The sequence below is a fragment of the Borostomias antarcticus genome (assembly GCF_949987555.1).
Source record: "Borostomias antarcticus genome assembly, chromosome: 6".
Lineage (NCBI taxonomy): Eukaryota > Metazoa > Chordata > Actinopteri > Stomiiformes > Stomiidae > Borostomias > Borostomias antarcticus.
Genome location: NC_140239.1, coordinates 13,600,704 through 13,624,387, shown reverse-complemented (window position 1 = coordinate 13,624,387; position 23,684 = coordinate 13,600,704). Strand labels below are relative to the sequence as shown.

The 23,684-nt window shown below is 48.1% G+C and overlaps 1 protein-coding gene across 1 annotated transcript; it reads left to right on the top strand.

Moving 5' to 3' along the window:
* Positions 1 to 9,047: 9,047 nt before the first annotated feature.
* On the top strand, positions 9,048 to 23,303 carry LOC311310100 (histone-lysine N-methyltransferase SMYD1-like; the record flags this gene model as incomplete). Its single annotated transcript, XM_084439506.1, has 10 exons — positions 9,048 to 9,169; positions 10,261 to 10,437; positions 13,556 to 13,769; positions 14,159 to 14,289; positions 16,943 to 16,981; positions 18,326 to 18,521; positions 18,859 to 18,951; positions 19,885 to 20,048; positions 22,366 to 22,534; positions 23,139 to 23,303. The coding sequence occupies 10 exons, from the start codon at positions 9,048 to 9,050 to the stop codon at positions 23,301 to 23,303; spliced, it is 1,470 nt and encodes a 489-aa protein (XP_084295632.1).
* Between the last annotated feature and the right edge of the window lie 381 nt (positions 23,304 to 23,684).

Here is a 23,684-nt window from a genome sequence, read left to right as displayed (position 1 = left end):
GTGGCTATGCCTCCCAATCACGCCCCTCCAGGTTTCTCTATCATTGCCCACGTGTGCATTAAAGTCCCCCAATAGGACAGTGGAGTCCCCTGCAGGAGCCCCAAATAGGACTCCACTTAGAGTCTGCAGGAAGGCCAAGTACTCCGAACTGCTGTTCGGTGCATAAGCACAAACCACAGTCAGAGCCCCCACCCCCACAGTCCTAAGGCACAGGGAGGTGACCCTCCACGGGATGGAGGATGAGATGGTGTCTCCACATCGCTTTTTAGGGCTGGACCCGGCCGGGCTCCGTGGTAAGCCCGGCCACCAGGCGCTCGCAGACGGGCCCTCCATCTGGGCCTGGCTCCAGACGAGGGCCCCGGACTTCCTCCGGGCCGGGTCTCTCTTCCTCTTTTGTTGTACTCCATCAGCGTTTTTTTCCTGTAACCCCAGGTAGGGGGGCTAGAGGGTACTACCACTTGCCCAAGGTGGACCCCAGACTAGGGGAGGGAAGGAGGCGTCTTATTTCTCCATTCTAGTTTGCACAGAATCTGCCCAGATACGATACGATACAATATACTTTATTGTCCTCTCAGGGAAATTTGTCTTGGACTTCAATACTGTGCATGCATAGATTGCCTCTATACAGAAACAGAGAACACATATCCCACATACCACATATTGCAAATAATACATATATTGCACATAACCCGTATTGCACGCACCTCAGTGAACGACCTCACTTAACACCATTCAAAATCCTGATTGAGGTTGGCACAAATGAATGTTTAAAACGGATTAATTCCCAATTGCCAATCATTTTCAAATAATTTCCACCCTAGCCCTAATTCTAACATCAACCCTGTGATTATATCATGGACTAAGGAGGGCTAGCGATGTGAGGCACAGCATGACAGCTCATAAGTAAGGCCAGGACAAAAACCCTGGACTCCTGGACTCCCCAGCAGCCAGTACAGAAGCAGTCAGTAGAACAGGGTGAGTCTGCCCTCTAGTGTTAAACGCATGTATAGCATCTCTTATTTCATACATAACACCATTCATTTTAAATTTCTGGACCTCAAGTGGGAACGGGGAGGGGAGTAGAGACCTGATTCTCCATTAACAACATCCTCCAGGTGTGAGGGGCTCTGGGGGGCTCCAGGTGTGAGGAGCTCTGGGGGGCTCCAGGTGTGAGGGGATCTGAGGAGCAGGTAGATGATGACAACGTTCATGCTGATTCGGGCCTGGTATACGCAAACTGCAGGGGGTTCAGGAAGTCGCTCACCATGGGCCTCAAGTGCTGCAGAACTAGTCTCTCAAATACCTTCATGACACGAGGTGTCAGGACCACTGGCCTGTAGTTGCTAAGGGTGCTGGGATGTGCTTTTTTGGGCACTGGAACGATGCAGGAGGTCTTCCACAGCTGTGACACCTTCTTCAGCCTCAGGGAGAGTGTAGGAGCCATAATGTTTATTTAGTTTGTATGTTTATTTTTGTTTTGTTTATAAACCTACATAGCTTCCTTTGCTTATTGTCTAATAATTGGCCTAATTAGTGTCCTCTTGGTTGTGTGGTTTTACCTCCATGGCTGTGGGGAGGGACTAGGACAGGTAGACAGAGAGAGAGAGGGGGTCAGTAGGCTCGGGATATTTTCTGTTGACCGTCACCCTTTTGTCCCGTTTAGTTTGGTTTACTTTCATCATGTTATTGTTTGTTTGCTCATTAATTTGTATAAGTGATATTTAGCTTGTCTTTCGTTAAATAAACACCATCAACTTTATTTCTGCCTGAATATGGATCTTTGAACGAGTCATACAGCAAGGAGTCTACCTAAGCCTTTCAGTGAATCCTTTTGGTTGGTCGCTAAAAAGAGGTTGAGCCTCAGAGGTTCAGCCTCAGGGAGAGGCTAGGCCTCAGGGAGAGGTTGAGCCTCAGGGAGAGGCTGGGCCTCAGGGAGAGGCTAGGCCTCAGGGAGAGGCTGGGCCTCAGGGAGAGGCTGGGCCTCAGGGAGAGGGTGAATAGGTGTTGGAACACGCCAGCGCTTTCACACCCTTCTGATTCCATCAGGACCAGAGGCCTTTTTGATCCGTAGCCTTTAGAGCCACTTACCCACCCCCCTGATGGGTGGTCTGGTGGGGGAGGGACAGGGGGGCAGGGGTGATGAGCTGCCTACTAGCCTCACAGGGGAGGAGGGGGGCAGGGGCGGAGGCATTGGGCTGCCTTCTAGCCTCACAGGGGTGGGGGTGGGGGCTGTGTCGAACCTGTTGAAGAACTGGTTAAGCTCATTTGCACGTTCATGACTCCCCTCCCCAGTTGGGCCTTAAGTACCCGGCCCTGTGATTCTCCTCACCCCCTCCCTCTCCCTGTAGCTCCTTTAGGCCCTCCGCAGCGCCCTCTTCAGTTCCTCTGGACTGACCTGGCCTCCTCTCTGTCCTTCGCCATAAAAGCCCTCTTTTTCCTGTTGAGCAGGGTTTTAAGGCCTTATTAATCCATGGTTTGTTCTTAGGGAAGCAACGTACCTTTTTAAAGCGTATGATGCATTCCTTGCAGAACCAGATGTAGTGTGTCGTGCGGTAGCAGAGACCGTCCACGTCCTCCTTGTAGTCCTCTGTGAACAGGTCCCAGTCCGTGGGCTGGAGACAGTACTGGAGAGCCAGCCTCTCGTCCACACCTCCACAGTCCTGGTGGAAGCCAGCCGACAACAGGCGCGTACCTGGGGACCAGGTGAATCAAGTTGTGGTCGGATCTAGCAAGAGGGTGGGGGGGGGGGGGGGGGGTGCTGTGTGCCTCCTCCACGTTTGCACACAGGGTCTTCTTCTCTCTGGTGCTGCATGACTAAAGTCAGTCAATGTTTTTGAGAGGAAGACATGATTGAAGGCCCGCTACCTTGGACTGAATGACGTCACAAGCGCAGCATTAGACGAGGGGGGGACCTAGACGAGGGTAACAATAGCGTTCGTTAACAATAACGAGAATTCGTGGGGGAGATAGTTTGGTCTTCCCCCTATAGCCAGCAGTTCAATGTCGGGAGTACAGATGCTGTCCTTCACAGTTATGTGTTCAGACTCGCACCATGGCTAGCCCTCCTCCTGCTTTCTTCCTCTGCCTCTCCCTCTGACCCCCGCACCACAGTGAAGCCATCCAAGTTCCCTGCGGTCTGGTATGGTGTTATGAACCCATATGTCCGGTGTGGTGTTATGAACCCATATGTCCGGTATGGTGTTATGAACCCATATGTCTGATATGGTGTTATGAACCCATATGTCTGGTATGGTGTTATGAACCCATATGTCTGGTGTGGTGTTATGAACCCATATGTCTGGTATGGTGTTATGAACCCATATGTCTGGTGTGGTGTTATGAACCCATATGTCTGGTGTGGTGTTATGAACCCATATGTCTGGTGTGGTGTTATGAACCCATATGTCTGGTGTGGTGTTATGAACCCATATGTCTGGTGTGGTGTTATGAACCCATATGTCTGGTGTGGTGTTATGTACTATAGACTCATCTGTAATGTGGTTTAGCTGGTGAGACTATAGACTCATCTGTAATGTGGTTTAGCGGGTGAGACTATAGACTCGTTTGTAATGTGGTTTAGCTGGTGAGAGCAGTGATCAGCTGTCTCTCTCTCATCAACGCTGGTCTGGCACAGCAAACACGGCTGGACTGAACACTGCTGAACACATCTTGGTTTTCTCTACAGCAGCAGGTGCCTCGTCGATGGGTGGCAAGCAGACGTCTGCAGTAGGAGGTGATGGATGAGCAGGAGAGAGAGTGGGTGAGGGCCAGGCCAGACCCAGCAGACCCAGCCGAGGCCATCGTCCACACGGCCCCGAGGAAGGAGCTGGACCCTGCTCTGTGATGGTGGACCTCCTGGATGATCTGGGCCCCTGCTTACATTCAAGGCTTGACTTTAGTTAAACTGCTGCCCAAGAATAGTACAGAGTGAGAATGTCTGTCTGACTCTTTTTTGTAGTGAAATGCTGTTCCAGTGTCTGACAGAACACTAGAGAAGGAGAGGGTGTTTTAAAGTCTTCATAAGGATTAAAGTCTTCATAAGGAACAACAGAAGGCCCCTCTCTAAAACCTCAGGAAATATATTGTATATTCACTGATTACTTGCTGTTTTTCAGCAATATAGATTACATATCACTTTATGAAATACATGCATTTTAAATGTCAAGATTTTAAGTACTCATTTATTTTTCTACTGTTGCTTAAAAAAATAATTTTAATTGAAGCCTCGGGTAATTTTATACAGGAAACGAGTCAGACACCTCAGCTGTAATCAGCTGACAGCCAGCTGAGTAATCAGCGTTTCAATCATTCAATCATCTATTATCCAACCACAGCCCTCACTCACAGCTAGGCGGCCTATTTAAATGACTTCCTGGTAGCTACACCGCTCTCTGCTCTCTCCTGCTGGCGAGCTGGGCTCCGCCTCCCTGTCCTCCTCCCTCCTGATGATTGGACGGTTCTGTCTCCAGGTGCGCCTGGTGGCGGATGTTCCCTGTTGCTGTACTGGGATTTGTGCACATTCATTGCTCTGTTTGCTATGTCTTTTGCCTTCCTTAGGTACGTGTGTGTACCAGGTTGTGATGTAAGCTCCGGCTTGATTTGTTTTTTTTGTTCGGCCCGCTCTGTGTCCCCGTGGGGACTTCGTAGCTCGCTCCCTGTTTTAGCTTAGCGAGTGTTCCTGAATGAAATATATTTAATACATTTTTAAGGAAATTTCATGAACTGGTGGGTTCTGAGTCTAATTTGTATCCGCAAATGATTCACAAATAGTTCCATTAAAAATAAATGTATTTAAAGTTCGTATTGTCTTTTTTTTTTCTTTTTTTTTTATATTGACGGATAAATGTGGCAACCGTTGTATAAAAGCATTATGGAACTCGAAGCCATGGGATGTCACGGATATCGCCACGGCTAGCGGGGTGTAACGGTGTAACTCCGCTGTGCGTCGTGCCTAACAGCTCCCGCTAGCCCTGGCGATATCCGTGACATCCCATTGCTTCTCGTTCTATAATGCTTTACTATACAGTAATAGATTCTGATCCACTGGGCTTGATCAAGGGGCTGGAAGGGCCACATATGCTAATCTATAAATGATATGCCTGTGGTCAGTCCCTGACATCACGCAATTATGTGATTAAAATAAAAGTGACAATATAATACAACTAACCCACTGTGACTTCTGATCATGAGGAGTGCTGCTGTAGGCCACGATCTTTTAAAACAAATGTCCCCAAAAATGTAAAATGCCAAAAAAAATCGATAAAAATGTAATGTGTGTGTGTAATTACTGTATGTTGTGTGATACTTTGATAGTGTTTTGTAAGCAGACTTTGATACTAACTGTCAAACGAGCGACTGATAATCACATTACCGTGGTTACTGTTATGGTTCGGGCCGGGTCCGCCCCGGCTCACCCCCTGCTCCCAGTCTGGACCCCTGGTTCACCCCTGCCCCGGACCCCTGGTCCACTCTGCTCGCTCCTTGCTCCCGGTCCAAACCCCCGGTTCGCCCTTCTCACCCACTGGATTCCTGACCCTGAGCTCCTGTGCCCCTTGGACCCTCCTGGACCCTGAGCACCTCCCCTCCCAGTAACTGACCCTGCACTCCCCCAGACACTTGTACACGTTGATCACTTTGTCACTTGTTCTGCCTCCTTGTGTGTTTGGTCTTGTGTTCGTTGTCTTGTCTTCTATGTTGGTTTGTGTCCTCCCAGCCCCAGCTCTAGACACCTGTCCCTCACTAGTCCCACGTCACTCCAGTCCCTCTCCTCTCCTGTCCCTCTAGCTCCCCCCTCTAGTTTCCCCTAGTTTTCTGCCCAGTCCCATTCCCAGTCCCAGCCTTGTTCCCTGTTCCCTTGTGTCCTAGTTCCTCTGTCCTTGTGTTGGTGTCTTGTTGGAATCCCTCCATGTCCTTGTCTGGGTGATTGTCTGCACCTGTCTCGTTATGTCTTGTTGCACACCTGTGCGTAGTTCCTTGATTGTTCTCCCAGAGTATATATGCCCTCCTGTTTCCTCTGTTGGTTCTTTGTTAGTGTGTTGCTCCCTGTTGTTCCTGTTCTTACTTTTGCCTGTTTTCTTTTGTAAACTATGGCTCCCAGCCAACAAAACCCTATCGACGGCCAAGGACTCAATGTCCAACCTGAAAAAACATTTGCCGGTAAGTTAACGTTAGCTAATGTCAAACGTTAGGGTAGCTAATGTTAACCTTACTTCCACTGACAGCTAAATTAGCTAGCAGTAGGCTTCTACAGTATGGCACTAATGTTCAACCAGAAAACCAGACCCAAGCGCCCATTCAGATTATTTTCACTCAATAGTGCCTGTCGGTGTTAACACCGACTCTTCAAGAGCTATAACTAAATGCCTGGAAAAACTGGTCAGTGGGTGCTTTATCCATAATATATAAGGCTGTGTGTCCACTGGCAAGCTGTATAGCTGAAGCGTCAATCACAGCTGCTTAGAATGCATTAGAGCTGGAGTTTAGAGCTGGCTCCGACGTTTACACCTAACGTTAGCTACATTAGCAAGGAGTGTTGTGTTTTGCAGACTGCAATTAACTAGCCAAGGCGACACGCACCCTAACCTCTTGGCATTAATGGTGCGTTCGTTTATGGTCGGAGGTGGCAAGTCGCAAGTGGCAAAATACCTACCTCCGACCTGTGTGCATTCGAGATATATACCATTATATCAGTTACCTAGTTATGGTGCGTTCGTTTATAACTGGGAGGTGGCAAATTGCGACTTGCTACTAGGAATTATTAAATAAAACGCTGCATGAACTCGCACTTCCTCGTCGCAAATTCGGATATGTTTTTCAGCCCCCAGTTGCTCGAATGCACTAGATATAACTAGGTAACTGTGATATAATGGTATATAGCTCGAATGCACACAGGTCGGAGGTAGGTATTTTGCCACTTGCGACTTGCCACCTCCGACCACAAACGAATGCACCATTATATCTAGTGCATTCGAGCAACTGGGGGCTGAGAAACATATCCGAATTTGCGACGAGGAAGTGCGAGTTCATGCGGTGTTTTATTTAATAATTCCTAGTAGCAAGTCGCAATTTGCCACCTCCCAGTTATAAACGAATGCACCATAACACTTGCTCTAACTGGGCGGGCGCTGGGAAACTGCTGTTTAGCTATGTTGTCAGCTCTAGAACACAGAAAAAGAATAAATAATGTAGGATTTCTGGTGAAATACACAGTACATTTTATATCTGGTGGAATACACAGTACATTTTATTTAAAGTAATCCAAAAGTAACTGAAAGTAATCCCTTACTTTACTTTTAAATTGTAGTAATCGGATTACGTTACTGACTACAATTTTTCACAAGTAACTTGTAACTGTAAGGGATTACTTTTTAAAAGTAACCTTCCCAACCCTGCACAACCCTAACAGTTACCATGTAACACAGCCGTTCTGGGTCCAGTCTCCAACAGCCAACCCTAAGAGTTACCGTGTAACACGTGTTCTGTGGCCTCATTGAGAGCAAACCTGAGGAGGGGTGAACCATGCCGTTGGCTCCAGGACGCCAACTTTAAACATGTTAAAAAAGTAATTCTAAAGACTTTTTAGTGTGTGGTCAATATATTATCTGCTGCACAGACTTAGTGTGTTCCTACAAACACCAGCCCCTTCAGAGGATGACCTGACTGAGCATAATGATCAAATACACATACTGGGTATTATATCAGCTTATAATACAGCTACACATACTGGTTATTATATCAGCTTATAATACAGCTCCACATACTGGGTATTATATCAGCATATAATACAGCTACACCTACTGGGTATTTGATCATGCCATGATCAGCTGCTTGTGATAAGGGAGACAGTGGTGAGGGTCTCAGAGCTTGATATTCAGACTTCTGTTAGGCCATCATTTTGAAGTCAGACAGACTGCTGTTTTATTCTAAATAATTGTTGACATGATGGCAGACTGCCAAGATGAAAGTGTCTGGGCTGTCCTACGTTAAAGAAATATAGCTGGTCAGGCACATGTTACTCTCAGGATATACAGAGGCATTTTCTTTTGTGATTTCAATAGCCTAAACATGATTCAAAAAGTGGCATTACAAGTTGTTCATTTCTTTGTTTGCAGACAGGACATGTGTGGACAGGGTTGGGAAACACACACACACACACACACACACACACACACAGCCACATTGAGCAAATGGTTCCCAAATGGTGTGTGCTGTGAGGCAAGGCCAGGTGTACCTTGGGATTTAGTGACAACCAGATATTTACCATGAGAGAGAGAGAGACCATACATTTACCATGAGAGAGAGAGAGACCATACATTTACCATGAGAGAGAGAGAAAGAGAGACCATACATTTACCACGAGAGGGGGTGAGAGGGAGGGGGTGGGGGGGAGGGGGAGGGAGGAGAGAGAGGGGGTGAGAGGGAGGAGGGAAGAGGGAGAGGGGGGGGGGAGGGGTGTTGGGAGAAAGTGCTAGAGAAGCCTAGAGGAGGGGGGGGGTATTCTGCCAGCTTCCAGCAGCTGTTCAGCGTCACTATGACTCTCCTGATGGACAGGTCCAACTGAGGGACCAAAATACCCCAGAGGACCCGGGACAGACCAACTCAGCCCCGGGGGGGGGGGGGGGGGTGTCCGAGCACTTCAACACGCTATAATGAAACCTCAAGTATACCGACCAGCCTAAAAACTGGGGATCAAAGAATCACATCAGTTTGACAGGAATGATGACATTCTATCAATCCTTTATTATTATTATTTTTTACTGTATATTGATCGTGAGAAACACGCACAGCCCCCCCCTTCTCAGCTCTACATGGCGCGTCTGGAGAGGGGGTAATCTATTTCAGTAGTCTGGGGTGTGGAATGTGCAGTTGTTGAACCTGGAAGATAAAGAGGGCACGTGTTCTCCTGGTCCACCAGACTGCTCTCCAGTCTCTCTCTCTCTCTCGTCATTCTCTCGTGCGCTCCCTCTCTCTCGCTCCTTCTCTCTCTCTCTGTCCCGCCGGCCTGCTGAAGCACCTGTCCTGTACCTGTGTCCCGGGGACCTGCCGTCATGGAGAACGTGGAGGTGTTCGACTCCCCAGGGAAGGGGAGGGGCCTCAGGGCCACTAAGGAGATGTGGGCCGGGGACGTGCTCTTCTCCGAGCCCAGCTTCGCCGCCGTGGTGTTCGACAGGTACTCTACTGCATGACTGATTGATGGGTTGATTGATTGATTGCTTGATTGACTGATTGACTTTATTATGGATATAGCAGACAGTAAATATCCAAGGGATAACATGCAATAGCTTATTTCCAGCATGGTCCCTGATGGCTTGAAAACAGAACAGTCAGTCACACTGCAATAGTCGACTACATCATCGGCATCCATGATCCTAAAGCAGCTTCTAAAGCATTTTACCATCACATGACATGACATGACCCTCCCAGACAGCCTGGAGGCCTGGAGGCCTAGCGCCTGACATGGCATCAGTCTGTCTGTCTGTCTGTCTGTCTCATGGACCCCCTTGCAGATAGGCTCAGAATCATATCACTGAATTGATACTGCATTGATCAATAGACGAAGGTTGTCTTCATAAATCGTTTTAAGACTTTCATGATTATTTTTGATGTTGTTATTGTTGTTTGTTGAAAATGGGCAGCTGAGACAATATACAGGTAGTTGTGACTAGTAAATAGTGTTACCATGCAAATTACAAACCAGAGGTTGAGGTGTTTTTGAGGTCCATGCATGTGAGGAGGACAAGCAGCAGGAGGACTTTTACAATTCATTGTATTTCCTTGATTTTGGAACTCAATAATGTCTAACTCTGGGCCATGCTGATCTCACAATAACCCCACACTGCACAGACACATGCGCACACACACACACACACACACACACACACAGTCTCACCCTCTCAGGCTAACTCTAAACTCTCACCTCAGCCTAATTCTAGGATTGTTAGCTTTTAGGTGGTTTAATTTTATGTGGCACAGTGGTACTGTACTGTTATATATCACTGTACTGATGGTTACTGTACTCTACGCAACAGTCTCCCTTGCTCTCTTCACTCCTCTCCCCTGTTCCCTCCTTTTCCATCTCTCTCTCTCTCTCTCTCTCTCTCTTTCACTCCTCATCTCCTCTCTACCCCTCCATCTCTCTCACCCCTCCTCTCCTCATCCCTCTGTCTCTCTCACCTCTCCACCCCTCCCTCTCTCACCCCTCTCTCCTCTCTACCCCTCCCTCCTCTCTACCCCTCCCTCTCTCTCTCTGCTCCCCCCCAGCCTGGCGGGTCATATCTGCCACAGCTGTTTCCGGCGGCAGCAGAAGCTGCAGCGCTGTGCTCAGTGTAAATGGTCCCAGTACTGCGACCGCACCTGCCAGAGTGCAGCCTGGAAGGAGCACAAGCTTGAGTGCAGCGCCATCAAGACCTACGGGAAGGCCCCCAACGAGAACATCCGGTATGGGGGGTGGGGGGGAAGAGGAGGGTGGAGAGAGGAGAGGGTAACATGGGAGCAGGAGGAGGAGGAGGAGGAGGGGTCAGCTGGTGGGAGGGAGGGAGGGAGGGAGGGAGGGAGGGCAGAAATCTGACATGAGATTCCTCATAGTAGGGTCAGGGTTAGGAGGAGGAGAAGGAGGAGGACATCCTCATAGTAGGGGGAGGGTTAGGAGGAGGAGGGGACATCCTCATAGTAGGGTCAGGGTTAGGAGGAGGAGGAGGACATCCTCATAGTAGGGGGAGGGTTCTCATAGTAGGGGGGGGGGTTAGGAGGAGGACATCCTCATAGTAGGGGGAGGGTTAGGAGGAGGAGGGGACATCCTCATAGTAGGGTCAGGGTTAGGAGGAGGAGGAGGACATCCTCATAGTAGGGGGAGGGTTAGGATGGGAGGAGGACATCCTCATAGTAGGGTCAGGGTTAGGAGGAGAAGGAGGACATCCTTATAGTAGGGTCAGGGTTAGGAGGAGGAGGACATCCTCATAGTAGGGTCAGGGTTAGGAGGAGGAGGGGACATCCTCATAGTAGGGTCAGGGTTGGGAGGAGGGGACATCCTCATAGTAGGGTCAGGGTTAGGAGGAGGAGGGGACATCCTCATAGTAGGGTCAGGGTTAGGAGGAGGAGGGGACATCCTCATAGTAGGGTCAGGGTTAGGAGGAGGAGGGGACATCCTCATAGTAGGGGGAGGGTTAGGAGGAGGAGGAGGACATCCTCATAGTAGGGTCAGGGTTAGGAGGAGGAGGGGACATCCTCATAGTAGGGTCAGGGTTAGGAGGAGGATACCCTCATAGTAGGGTCAGGGTTAGGAGGAGGAGGGGACATCCTCATAGTAGGGTCAGGGTTAGGAGGGGAGGAGGATATCCTCATAGTAGGGGGAGGGTTAGGAGGAGGAGGGGACATCCTCATAGTAGGGTCAGGGTTAGGAGGAGGTGGGGACATCCTCATAGTAGGGTCAGGGTTAGGAGGGGAGGAGGACATCCTCATAGTAGGGGGAGGGTTAGGAGGAGGAGGGGACATCCTCATAGTAGGGTCAGGGTTAGGAGGAGGTGGGGACATCCTCATAGTAGGGTCAGGGTTAGGAGGGGAGGAGGACATCCTCATAGTAGGGGGAGGGTTAGGAGGAGGAGGAGGGGACATCCTCATAGTAGGGGGAGGGTTAGGAGGAGGAGGAGATCCTCATAGTAGGGGGAGGGTTAGGAGGAGGATATCCTCATAGTAGGGTCAGGGTTAGGAGGAGGAGGGGACATCGGCCCTTTTCGAATCCAGCTCCTCTTCCCTCGCCCTATGCACTCCCCCTCGGTTTGCGCGTTCACGCGGAGGCCGCGCCATATTAAGTGCCATCCGAAACCAATTCGCGCCGAGTGGAAGTGGCTTATACACCCTCGGTAGCGAGTCTGCACCGATGCAGGCTCGATTCACATGTGCAGCTGTTTTTATTGTCCGAAATAGAAAATGCGCCGTACAAATGTAAGTTCCTCACAAATACAATCGACATTTGCATTGTATTTCGCATCAAATTCCGTTCTCCAGTTCAGAAAACGCTAGATTATGTTCATTTGATTGTAATGTAAAGTGGTGGCACAAGTGGTGTAAAGTTGTCCACAAAAAAACGAAACAGCTTGGGAGTATTTTTTTCATAGGTTTAGTCCATGAATGGCCTGCCACTCACCACAAAACACATCTTTTTACACGTAATGTAGACACTCAACCAACAAGCAACATTTCAGTGAGATATAGGACAAGTGATTTGTCTTTAGATAAATGCATCTTCTTCCAAACATTAAGCAAAGTTTCACTTGTTCCATTCGCAGATTTCACTGATTAGGCCTACAACCAAAACCTTATTTTCAATAAATACGAATTGTGGCAATCCCTGTGTATCCTTTATACAGAATCTGGAGACAAATATGTGCAATCTCTGGTTGTCATATTAGTGGTATGGTCTGCAATCTAAACTAGCCTATACTTCAGACCACAGGGGAACACATCTCTGGAAAGGATGAGATCACAGCAACATCCTGGTTTACTATGTATGGTTTACTATATATATTTATAGATGTTTTTGAGTAAGTGCACTTTCTATATACTACTTTTCCCCAAAATTTAGAATGTCAGACATTTGCAGAAAATGACAAGAGGACAAACACAGGTTCATACGGCCAGCTTGTGCAGTTTTTATGGGCTTGTTTTAATAAACTGTATAGCAACTTTCAACACAAGAATTGCAGCCCAAAGTGCTTCATAACAGTGAAGATAAAATGAGCATAAAATCAGGACAAACAAAATCAGGCCTGCTTTGTTTTAATGCAAATAAAAACAAAAATACAAACAAAGAATACACTATTAGCCTACAAATAATTGTGCTGAAGCAGCTGCGGTGGAAAAATGACAATTATTTTATTGACAATAGTCCTAATAATAATAATAATAATGATGAATTAGGGTAACGGTGAAATGAATAGGTAAGAGTTCTTAAAATTATGTATAAATATAATTGAATGCATTGGCCACATTGCAATTTGGATATTTCCACTTAGGACCTAGGTAGGCTATCTGATAAGCAATCCTCATAAGCTGTAAAAAGGAAGATACTAACGATGCCTCTACCGCTGCAAAGTGCTGTTGACGAGAAACCATGGTAACCGCTGTGGTTTGTGTTTCCTGTTTCCGCTGGACTGAGGGGAGTGCGTCCCTAAGGTTTTTATACCCTACACCCTAATCAAGGGAACTACATTCAGCTGTGAGGGGACTACAAAACGGAGTGCACTCGGTGACTGAGTGCAAGTGGGGAGGGACTGGATTTAGAAAGGGCCATCCTCATAGTAGGGTCAGGGTTAGGAGGAGGAGGGGGCATCCTCATAGTAGGGTCAGGGTTAGGAGGAGGAGGGGACATCCTCATAGTAGGGTCAGGGTTGGGAGGGGAGGACCTGCTAGCATGTGGGCCATGAACTCGTATCACACCCCAGTGTGCTAGGCAAGCCTGTTCATGCACCGTGACACTGGACTGTGTATACCGGTGTGTCTACAGCAGTATGAGAGATGTGACCCCTAACCTTGTGTGTTTTGACCTCCATCTCACCAGCCTGGTGGCCCGCATCCTGTGGCGCCTGGAGAAGGAGGGCGAGGTGGTGTCGGACCTGCAGCTGACCTCCCTGGACGACCTGGAGAACCACATCGGGGACATGCCTGAGGACGAGCTGCAGGAGCTGAAGGTGGACATCCACAACTTCCTGGACTACTGGCCGCGCCACAGCAAGCAGCACACGGTCGATACCGTCTCACACGTCTTCGGACTGGTGCGTTCTCTGCCGGGCTCCAGCCCTGTTCTCTCTGGGGTTTTTTTGGGTGCCGTCTTTATCCTAAATGCCACCCTTTCCTCTCTCTCCTCTTATCTCCTCTCTCCTCTTTGCTCCTTTCCTCTCTCTCCTCTTCTCTCCTCTCTCCTCTTCTCTCCTCTTCTCTCTTCTCTCTTCTCTCTTCTCTCTTCTCTCTTCTCTCTTCTCTCTTCTCTCTTCTCTCTTCTCTCTTCTCTCCTCTTATCTCCTCTTCTCTCCTCTCCTCTCCTCTCCTCTCCTCTCCTCTCCTCTCCTCTCCTCTCCTCTCCTCTCCTCTCCTCTCCTCTCCTCTCCTCTCCTCTCCTCTCCTCTCCTCTCCTCTCCTCTCCTCTCTCTCCTCTCCTCTCCAGATCAACTGTAATGGTTTCACAGTGAGTGACCAGAGGGGTCTCCAGGCCGTGGGCGTGGGTCTGTTCCCCAACCTGTGTCTGGTCAACCATGACTGCTGGCCCAACTGCACCGTCATTCTCAACCATGGAAAGTATGTGCCAGAACCTGAACACGCCACAACTACACTATACACTTTCACAACCTCTGTTTCTGGGTGATCGGGTTGCAATCTGATAGTGCTAGTCCTTGAGACAGTCAGATAGATAGAGATAGTCCTTGAGACAGTCAGAGAGATAGAGCTAGTCCTTGTGATAGTCAGAGAGATAGAGATAGTCCTTGAGACAGTCAGATAGATAGAGATAGTCCTTGAGACAGTCAGATAGATAGAGATAGTCCTTGAGACAGTCAGATAGATAGAGATAGTCCTTGAGATGGTCAGATAGATAGAGATAGTCCTTGGGATGGATGGTGATCTGATCAGCGAAACCACCTCCGGAGGTGGTCAGGGACGCATTGTGACCACACTAAACACGAGTAAATGTGAATGTGTTTCCAATCCACAGACAGGAGTGTAATGTTAGACTGATGGGGCGTGTGGTTGGCTGAGCTGGATAGAGCGCTGTGATGGGATGGATCTCACTGGAGACTTATATTAATACCAGTTGTAAATGTAGTCAGATTAAATCATATCTAGATACAATCTGGATACAATACACATTAATGCCAGGTGTAAAGGGGGAGCACTATGTAATTAGAAACATTCTTTTCTATTTCAACTATTTGTCCCTGGGTCCAATACCAACACATCTGCCTTAATGCGGGGGTGATCTTCAAACAAAACACCTCTATCAGACCAAAAACAAAGGCAGTGGACCCAAACCCATTAGTTACAATGTATAGTAGTACTCCGACTGCATGTATAATCAATGTGTGTGCGTGTGTGTGCGTGTGTGTGCGTGTGCGTGTGCGTGTGCGTGTGTGTGTGTGTGTGTGTGTGTGTTACGGTCAATGTGAGAATGGGGAATGTGAGCTTTTCCCGGTTATTGCGCACATTCCCCGACCTCCCCGACATGTGCGTTTCTCACATCTCCCGGGTAATGTGCACATTCCCCGACCTTGCGGCAGATGTGAGAAATTGGTTAGTATTTCTCACATCTCCCGTACAGTCGGAGATTGTGCACATTAACCGGGAAATGCTTACAATTCCCGACCTTGCGGTAAATCTAGGAAAGCGCAACCGTATGCAAAACTTCTGCGCAGCCGGGTGGTGGGAGAGGGCTTATGTGACGCCTCAGAGGGCCTGCACCATAAGAGGCACCCACGGTAGTTGGGCTAACGTTACTGGCGCACACCTGTGAGAGATTTTTCGTCTTTTCGTCTGTCTTTCGGCTAGCTTACGTGTAGGGTTCCTTTGGAGGTTCCCACCTTCCTGTTGTTGCAATGTTCCTTTTGCGTTTGTTAACTTGATCACCAGTGTAGGCCTATCCTCCTAATACTACTTGCACTGTGTGCAGCACAGGCTATATTACTGTTCAAGGTAGACCACAGACTGTTATTAACTGTAGGGGAGGGCCGGGACGAATGAAACACTTTTTGGTTTGATCAGATTTACACAGAAATTAATAAAGATGGAGATTACATTTTTTGATGACAAACAACTTGTACATGTCCTTTACTAACCTATTAGTTGTAAGTTTCGTTCTGTGGTGTAACAGTTCAATTCAAGACGGCCGAGAACAGAAGATGTGCATTGTTTCTCTTGTCCCTGCCGTGCGGGGCGAGTGAAACAGATGAGTGGGACGAGTGAAACAGTGAGATTGTTTTGCTTATTGTGTTGCATAGCCTCGTGGCTTGTAGGCTAATTATCTTAACTTTCAACACATGTATAATTAGACCCAATTTAATGTTTCCATGAATGCAATTGATATGTATTCGAAAACCATGGGCAAAATGTCAAGCGCCTCTCGTTCTAAGCGCACGAGCCCTCTCCCACCACCCGGCTGCGCAGAGGTTTTGCATACGGTTGGACTTTGCTAGATTTACCGCAAGGTCGGGAATTGTAAGCATTTCCCGGTTAATGTGCACAATCCCCGACCTTGCGGGAGATGTGAGAAATACTAACCAATTTCTCACATCTCCCGCAAGGTCGGGGAATGTGCACATTACCCGGGAGATGTGAGAAACGCACATGTTTCTCCTACATTCCCCGAGAGGTCGGGGAATGTGCGCAATAACCGGGAAAAGCTCACATTCCCCGTTTTCTCACATTGACCGTAACATATACATGTGTACTGTAACATATACATGTGTACTGTATGTGTGTTTGTATACAGGTGCATCCCAAAAATTAAAATATTGTGGAAAAAGTTCATTATTTTCCGTAATTTAATTCAGAAAGTGAAACTTTCATGTATTCTAAATCCATTACACAAAATGAAATATTTCACGCCTTTTTTGTTTTCATGTTTATGATTGTACAGTATGTTCACTATGTTCATTTGTACATTTGGTGGGGCTCCTTTTGCACAAATTACTACATCAACGTGGAGCGTGGCATGGAGGCAATCAGCCTTGAAATATTTCACTACATGTGTAATGAATCTATAATATATGAAAGTTTCACTTTTTGAATTAAATTACAGAAAATAATATTCTAATTTTCTGAGATGCACCTGTGTGTGTGTGTACAGTATGTGTGTGTGTGTACTGTGTGTGTCTGTCTTTGTTTGTGTGTGTGTGTGTGTGTGTGTAATACAGTAGGTGGGCTTTGTTTGTCGTAAACTGCTTCTTGCTTTGTCTTTCAGTCAGTCGGCTGTGAACACTATGTTCCACTCACAGCGGAGGTGGGTTTCTTTACAGACAACCCCCCTCTTCATCATCATGCTCTCAAAAACATACTCTACCAACAACAATGTGTCATCTACACTCTTCACTACGCCTCCTCCCACCAGCATCAACACCTTGCCAACCATTGTTATAGAAACATCACCTCATCTCTCCTTCCCATCATTCTTGTAACCAGGACAACATTGATGCTGCAATCTTAAGAAGAATGTGCTTCAAGTTTAGAGTTCTGTCACAATAGCGACATTGTCTACTAACTGACTAATATCTGAATGATCATGCAGCTGGTCTCTCTTCACCGCCACCCCCACTGCCTGGTGACCCACACGGGACTGTCTACCGGCTTGACTGTCTAGCTGGACTGTCTAGCTGGACCGTCTAGCTGGACCGTCTATCTGGACTTTAACTGGACTGTCTAGCTGGACTGTCTAGCTGGACTGTCTATCTGGACTGTCTATGCATGTGTACCTGTATGTCCACACATCACTCACTCTGATGGTATGTCTCTTCTTGTCTGTGTCAATGTCTGTCTGTGTCTGTGTCTCTCTTACACACGCTTACACACCTCTCTTACACACACTTACACACCCTTCCCCCAACAATCTCAGAATATAGAAATATGGAATTCTGACCTAAGATTGTTGAATCTGAAACTTCTGCATGCTGAAACTTTCTTTTTTTAAACACCCTAATTTGAAACACAAACAAATCCCACATGTTGAGCAGCTAGATTCAGCAGGGTGCTGTTTGGTCTCCACAGCCAGTAGCATGGTAACACGTGGCTGCTGTGACATCTCAATCGGTCGTTTCCCACCTGTACCTGGAGAATCCATCATTCTCTCTCTTGCTGTGACTGTTAACCGCTGTCGTAGAGAGTGGGTGGTATTACAGACTATAGACTATTTCATGGAATGTTCATATTCAAAACAATAACATCACATTCGTCCATCTCAACATCTGGTTTTGTTGCAAGGACAACACTCAAGTTAGCCATTGTTAGCGGCACTAGCTAGCTAGCTAATGTTAAAAACGACTAGCAGCCATTTCCCTGAGCCTCACACAGACAGAACAGTCAAGATATTTAAATAATAATCCCACCACCGAACAACAAGGTTCCAAAGTTAATTTGGACATTTTGAAAAAGTCTTCAACTTGCTAGCGTTTGACTATTATCATAGACTGTTGTTTTTGCCACTGACGCATCGGAAGTTTACTTGGACCAAGTCGTTGCCCTAGTGACCAAACATTCCATTGAAACGCTCTATAGATGCTACAACGCTTCTACCTCCAGACCCCCGTCCATACCCCTCACCCACCTCTCTGTCTCTCTCCCCCTCCCCCAGGATCGAGCTCCGTGCCCTGGGTAAGATCTCGGACGGCGAGGAGCTGACCGTGTCCTACGTGGACTTCATGAACGTGACGGAGGAGAGACAGAGGATGCTGAAGAAGCAGTACTTCTTCGACTGCACCTGTGAACACTGCAGTGGACACATCAAGGACGACCTGAAACTGGGCGGGAAGGAGGTGGACGGGGTCAAGGTGCGTGTGTGTGTGCGTGTGTGTGTGTGAGAGAGAGATTATTCTGAGCTTGTCATTCAGCCGATATTGCTAGCCATGCCAGCAATGTTCATTTCTACGTCAATGTGTCAAATAGGTCTATGACGCAACACAACACAAATGCATGCACACACACATACACACACACACGCAGGCCTCTGTCAACACAGTATTTACCAAGAACCTTTGGGGTGTGTGTATGTGTGCACGGTGCTTCATATCTGTATTTATATACAGGGTTTAACAAAGGCAGCCCCTCTGGAGCCTTGTTTTAACCCTGCTCTACCACACACTCCTCCTCTCCTCTCCTCTGCTGCAGGTCCCTGAGGAGCAGGTGAAGGAGATAACAGAGTACAGTCTGAATATGATGGAGAAGATGGACAAGGCTCGTTTAGACGGAGACTACCACGAGGTATGACACACACATACACTCACAAACGCACGCACACACACACACACACACACACAGACACAAAGGCACGCACAAAAATGCACACAGACTCACACACACACACACACATGCAAACACACACACGCAAACGCACACACACACACATGTTCCTCTTTCGCTAATTTTTTCATAAACTCAGGATAAATCACTGCCTTTACTTTCCCTCGCTCCTGGAACCCCCTCCCTCCCTGCTCCTCCTGGAACCCCCTCCCTCCTGTGTCTCCCTCCCTCCCTGCTCCTCCTGTGTCTCCCTCCCTCCCTGCTCCTCCTGTGTCTCCCTCCCCCCTGCTCCTCCTGGAACCCCCTCCCTCCTGTGTCTCCCTCCCCCCTGCTCCTTCTGTGTCTCCCTCCCTCCCTGCTCCTCCTGCGTCTCCCTCCCCCCTGCTCCTCCTGTGTCTCCCTCCCCCCTGCTCCTCCTGTGTCTCCCTCCCCCCTGCTCCTCCTGTGTCTCCCTCCCCCCTGCTCCTCCTGTGTCTCCCTCCCCCCTGCTCCTCCTGTGTCTCCCTCCCCCCTGCTCCTCCTGTCTCCCTCCCCCCTGCTCCTCCTGTGTCTCCCTCCCCCCTGCTCCTCCTGTGTCTCCCTCCCCCCTGCTCCTCCTGTGTCTCCCTCCCCCCTGCTCCTCCTGGAACCCCCTCCCTCCCTGCTCCTCCTGGAACCCCCTCCCTCCCTGCTCCTCCTGTGTCTCCCTCCCTCCCTGCTCCTCCTGTGTCTCCCTCCCCCCTGCTCCTGTGTCTCCCTCCCTCCCTGCTCCTCCTGCGTCTCCCTCCCCCCTGCTCCTCCTGTGTCTCCCTCCCTCCCTGCTCCTCCTGCGTCTCCCTCCCTGCTCCTCCTGCGTCTCCCTCCCTCCTGCTCCTCTTGTCTCCCTCCCTCCTGCTCCTCCTGCGTCTCCCCCAGGTGGTGAAGATCTGTCGGGAGTGCCTGGCCAAGCAGGAGCCTGTGCTGGCCGATACCCACATCTACCAGCTGCGCATGTGGAGCCAGCTCAGCGAGGTGCTGGCCTACCTGCAGTTCACGGAGGAGGCGGCCGAGTACGCTCGCAAGATGGTGGACGGGTACATGTAAGTGTGACGCCCCTTATGCAAAGAAAATATATCCCCTATATATTACCTGTCAATATATTATAGTATATAAAATATATGGAGGAAATGATACATACATAATACATTGAATAATACGTAAGGAATTGCCACTTTTCATATATTGCAGTACAGTATATTGGAAAATATAACCACTAGTTTCCTATATATGGAAATGTATAGTTTGATATATTACGTTATATTTTTCAATATAGCGCAATATATTTTTGTTTCATAATGGGCTGCATTCAATGCTGCTACTCAGATGGTCCAGTTTCCCTGAAGCACAAAGATATGTACTTTACCTGACTTGTTGAATAACTTTAACCAGTCTAGATCACACGTGGACAGCAACTAGTGGTTACAACCAAATACCATGTGGCTTACCTTACAAATGACATCCGAGCCCAAAATAAACAGTTTATTACCAGCACAACTAAACATTTACAGTAGCCGACTTTCGTCCACTGCTTCCATCCTATGGCATCACACGTCGGCAAGCCGTGTACCAATTCTTTTGGCCGACTTGACAACTTGTTCCGACTTGAGGGGGCATTCATGTGAATTCTCCCAGTCGGCAACTCATCTTTCTGATTATCCCAACACCACATGAATGCAGCACAAGATGGTGGACAGATACATGTGAGTGTGAGATGGTAGACGGATGGATTTGAGTGCCAGAGGATTCTGGGGCCCAATCCCAAACCAGCCCCTACCCACTCCCACTCCTCCACCGAGGGTCTCCTCAGATGAAGTCACTCTCAGCAACATGGAGGGGACTCTCAATTGAGGGGGAGGGTATGTACTGTAAATGGACGGCCAAATGTGGGACGGACTCCCCACTCCACCAGAAACGACCAGAACAAGGCTGTCACCATCAAATCAAATTAAATCAAATCAAATCAAACCCAACTTTATTTGTATAGCGTATCTCATACACAGAGGCAACACAATGCACTTTACAGAGAACAATGGCTCTATTCCAGAGGCTGCTTTGTCTGTTCCATTGTCCCTGTAAATAATGGAATATATGATGTACATTTGATGTAGAGCTAGGCCTACAATATTTAGATTTATGAATACAGACTTTTAAGAGTTTGCTACAAGTCAAGCTTTCGAGGGATGAAGTGATGTCGTCCTATTTTTGGTTTTATCTTTTGACACCATATTTTGTGATTTTGTTTGAGGCTGTGAAATCAGTGTGAGGCTACAGCACTCAAACTGGTGGTTTCCTATCTAGAATAATTGACAGTGTAGGAAGACAGAACTTTATTAAATGCGGTTTCCTGCGGCATCGCTTTGGCACGTGCACTTCTGCTTCGGTTATTGGGAGCTTGCACCGATGCAGGCTCGCTATTTAAGGGTTTGACAGCCCGCTCGCACTCCAAACGCACTCCACACTAGTTGGTTTGGGACGTGATAAATTTAGGGGCAAAAATATGTTTTCCCATAGACATAGACGGGGAATGAAATGGCTGGGGAATCACTCAGTCAAAAACGACTCTTTGAATTATCAAGTTTTAAATCATTGGGCTCATTTTTCTTTAGAAGCCACCAGCTGTTTCTGTCCCCATGTATGTCTATGGGAGCGCCACACTGGTCTATGGGAAATGGGGATAGACTTGAAAAACACTACCGCACATATGCAATGGTCTACTGGAAGTAAAAATCTCATGTTCAGTTTGCTTCATGCGCTGGGTGAGCAGCTTTCATTAGAATGAATGGGCGGCCATGTTTCCGTACTTCCAATATCCAATTCTTTTAGTACATCCATGTGCCTGACAGACACCATGAGAAGATCAGGAATCTGGAATAGCATCTTGACTCATCTGGCATTTTATTTTGGAGTCAGAGCTTTCTTTTGGAAACTTGATTTTAATCTTAAATGAGGGGAGCCAAGATTTTTCTGGGTATAGATTTAAGTTGGATCTGATTGAGTCTGTCTTGTGTGCATGTGCAAATCAAATCACATTTTATTTGTATAGCACATTTCTTGCACGGAGGCAACTTTACAGAGAGGAAAGTAGAGGAGAATGTACATAATCATCCTACAAGGTGAACTGTAAAAATTCTTCCTAGACCTCTCAACGAGACGATCGAGCAATCTCCTGGAAAATGGAATTCGCTATAGGACTTCTTTTTTTTTTTTTCAGACGTATTATCTACGTAGTAGGCCAGTATATTATGGCTGTCCCAGTTAACCATTATCTGTCCCAGTTAACCATTATCTGTCCCAGTTAACCAGTAGCCGTCCCAGTTAACCCTTTCCTCATACGAGTGTGTTGGTTTCCCCCCACAGTAAGCTGTACCACCCCAACAACGCGGTCCTTGGCATGGCCACCATGCGGGCCGGGGTCACCCACTGGCAGGCCGGGCTCATCGAGGTGGGGCACGGCATGATCTGCAAGGCCTACGCCATCCTGCTGGTCACACATGGACCCACGCACCCCATCGTCAAGGACCTGGAGGTAAATACGGTCACACGCCCACAGGAGTGGAGACGCAGGGTAGTAGGCGCACACACCAAACCCAGGTGAAGTGGCTTTAAACGCCGTAGAAACACTGCTCCCGCCTGCGCCAGCCAATGAGGCACCAGCTTTTCAAAGGCGTAGCCGGATGATGTCCTATTGGGCGGCGGTCACGTGTTTCTTAGTCAGATGACCCAAGATCCAACCAACTGAGGGAGGCGACGCAGGAACACCTGCTTACACACACACACACACGCATGCACACACACGCACGCACGCACGCACACACACACTGTCCTGTCACTCTTTCCATCCTCCCAGGAGATGCATATTATTGATCTCTGAATGTTCTAGAGCCTGGAATGGTAGAACCTGATATGGTAGAACCTGGTATAGTAGAACCTGGTATGGTAGAACCTGGTATAGTAGAACCTGGTATGGTAGAGCCTGGTATAGTAGAACCTGGTATGGTAGAACCTGGTATAGTATAGTAGAACCTGATATGATAGAACCTGGTATAGTATATCACAAGTATATACAGTAATCTGATCTCTCTCTCTCACATCTTTCTCCACCAACTCTTCCCCCCCCCCCCCCCCCCCAGGCCATGCGTATGCAGACTGAGATGGAGTTGAGGATGTTCAAGCAGAACGAGTACGTCTACCATAGCATGAGGGAGGCTGCCCTCAAGAACAAGCCCATGGGCATGTCCAACGAGCCCACAGGGGTGGAGGAGGGAATCAAGAACCTCTTCCGCCGCAAGAAGTAGTCCCCCCTGGGCCTCTGTGCACGAGTTCCTCATAGGACACCTGAGTTAGATTATAGCGCTCGTTTCCCTTGGCCCAGACTAAGACCTAGTCCTAGATTGAGAAACACAACGTATGAGTTGATCCATTGAAAGGGGTTTCTTAACTCTACAAGCCCTAAACAACGTCTGGGAACCAAGGGCATCTAGTGATGCAGCAGCAGTAACCAGTGTTCTGTATCTAGATATATCCCTCTTGAGTGCTTGTTTGAAGAATTGTCACCCATTTTGTTCACTTCACCTGTCCTTCGAGCTTATATGCAATCGCAGCCCTGACTGCAAACAGAAAATAAACATGGCCTCCAGACCCTGGAGAATTCCTCACGGTCTCACGGTTAGGTGTTT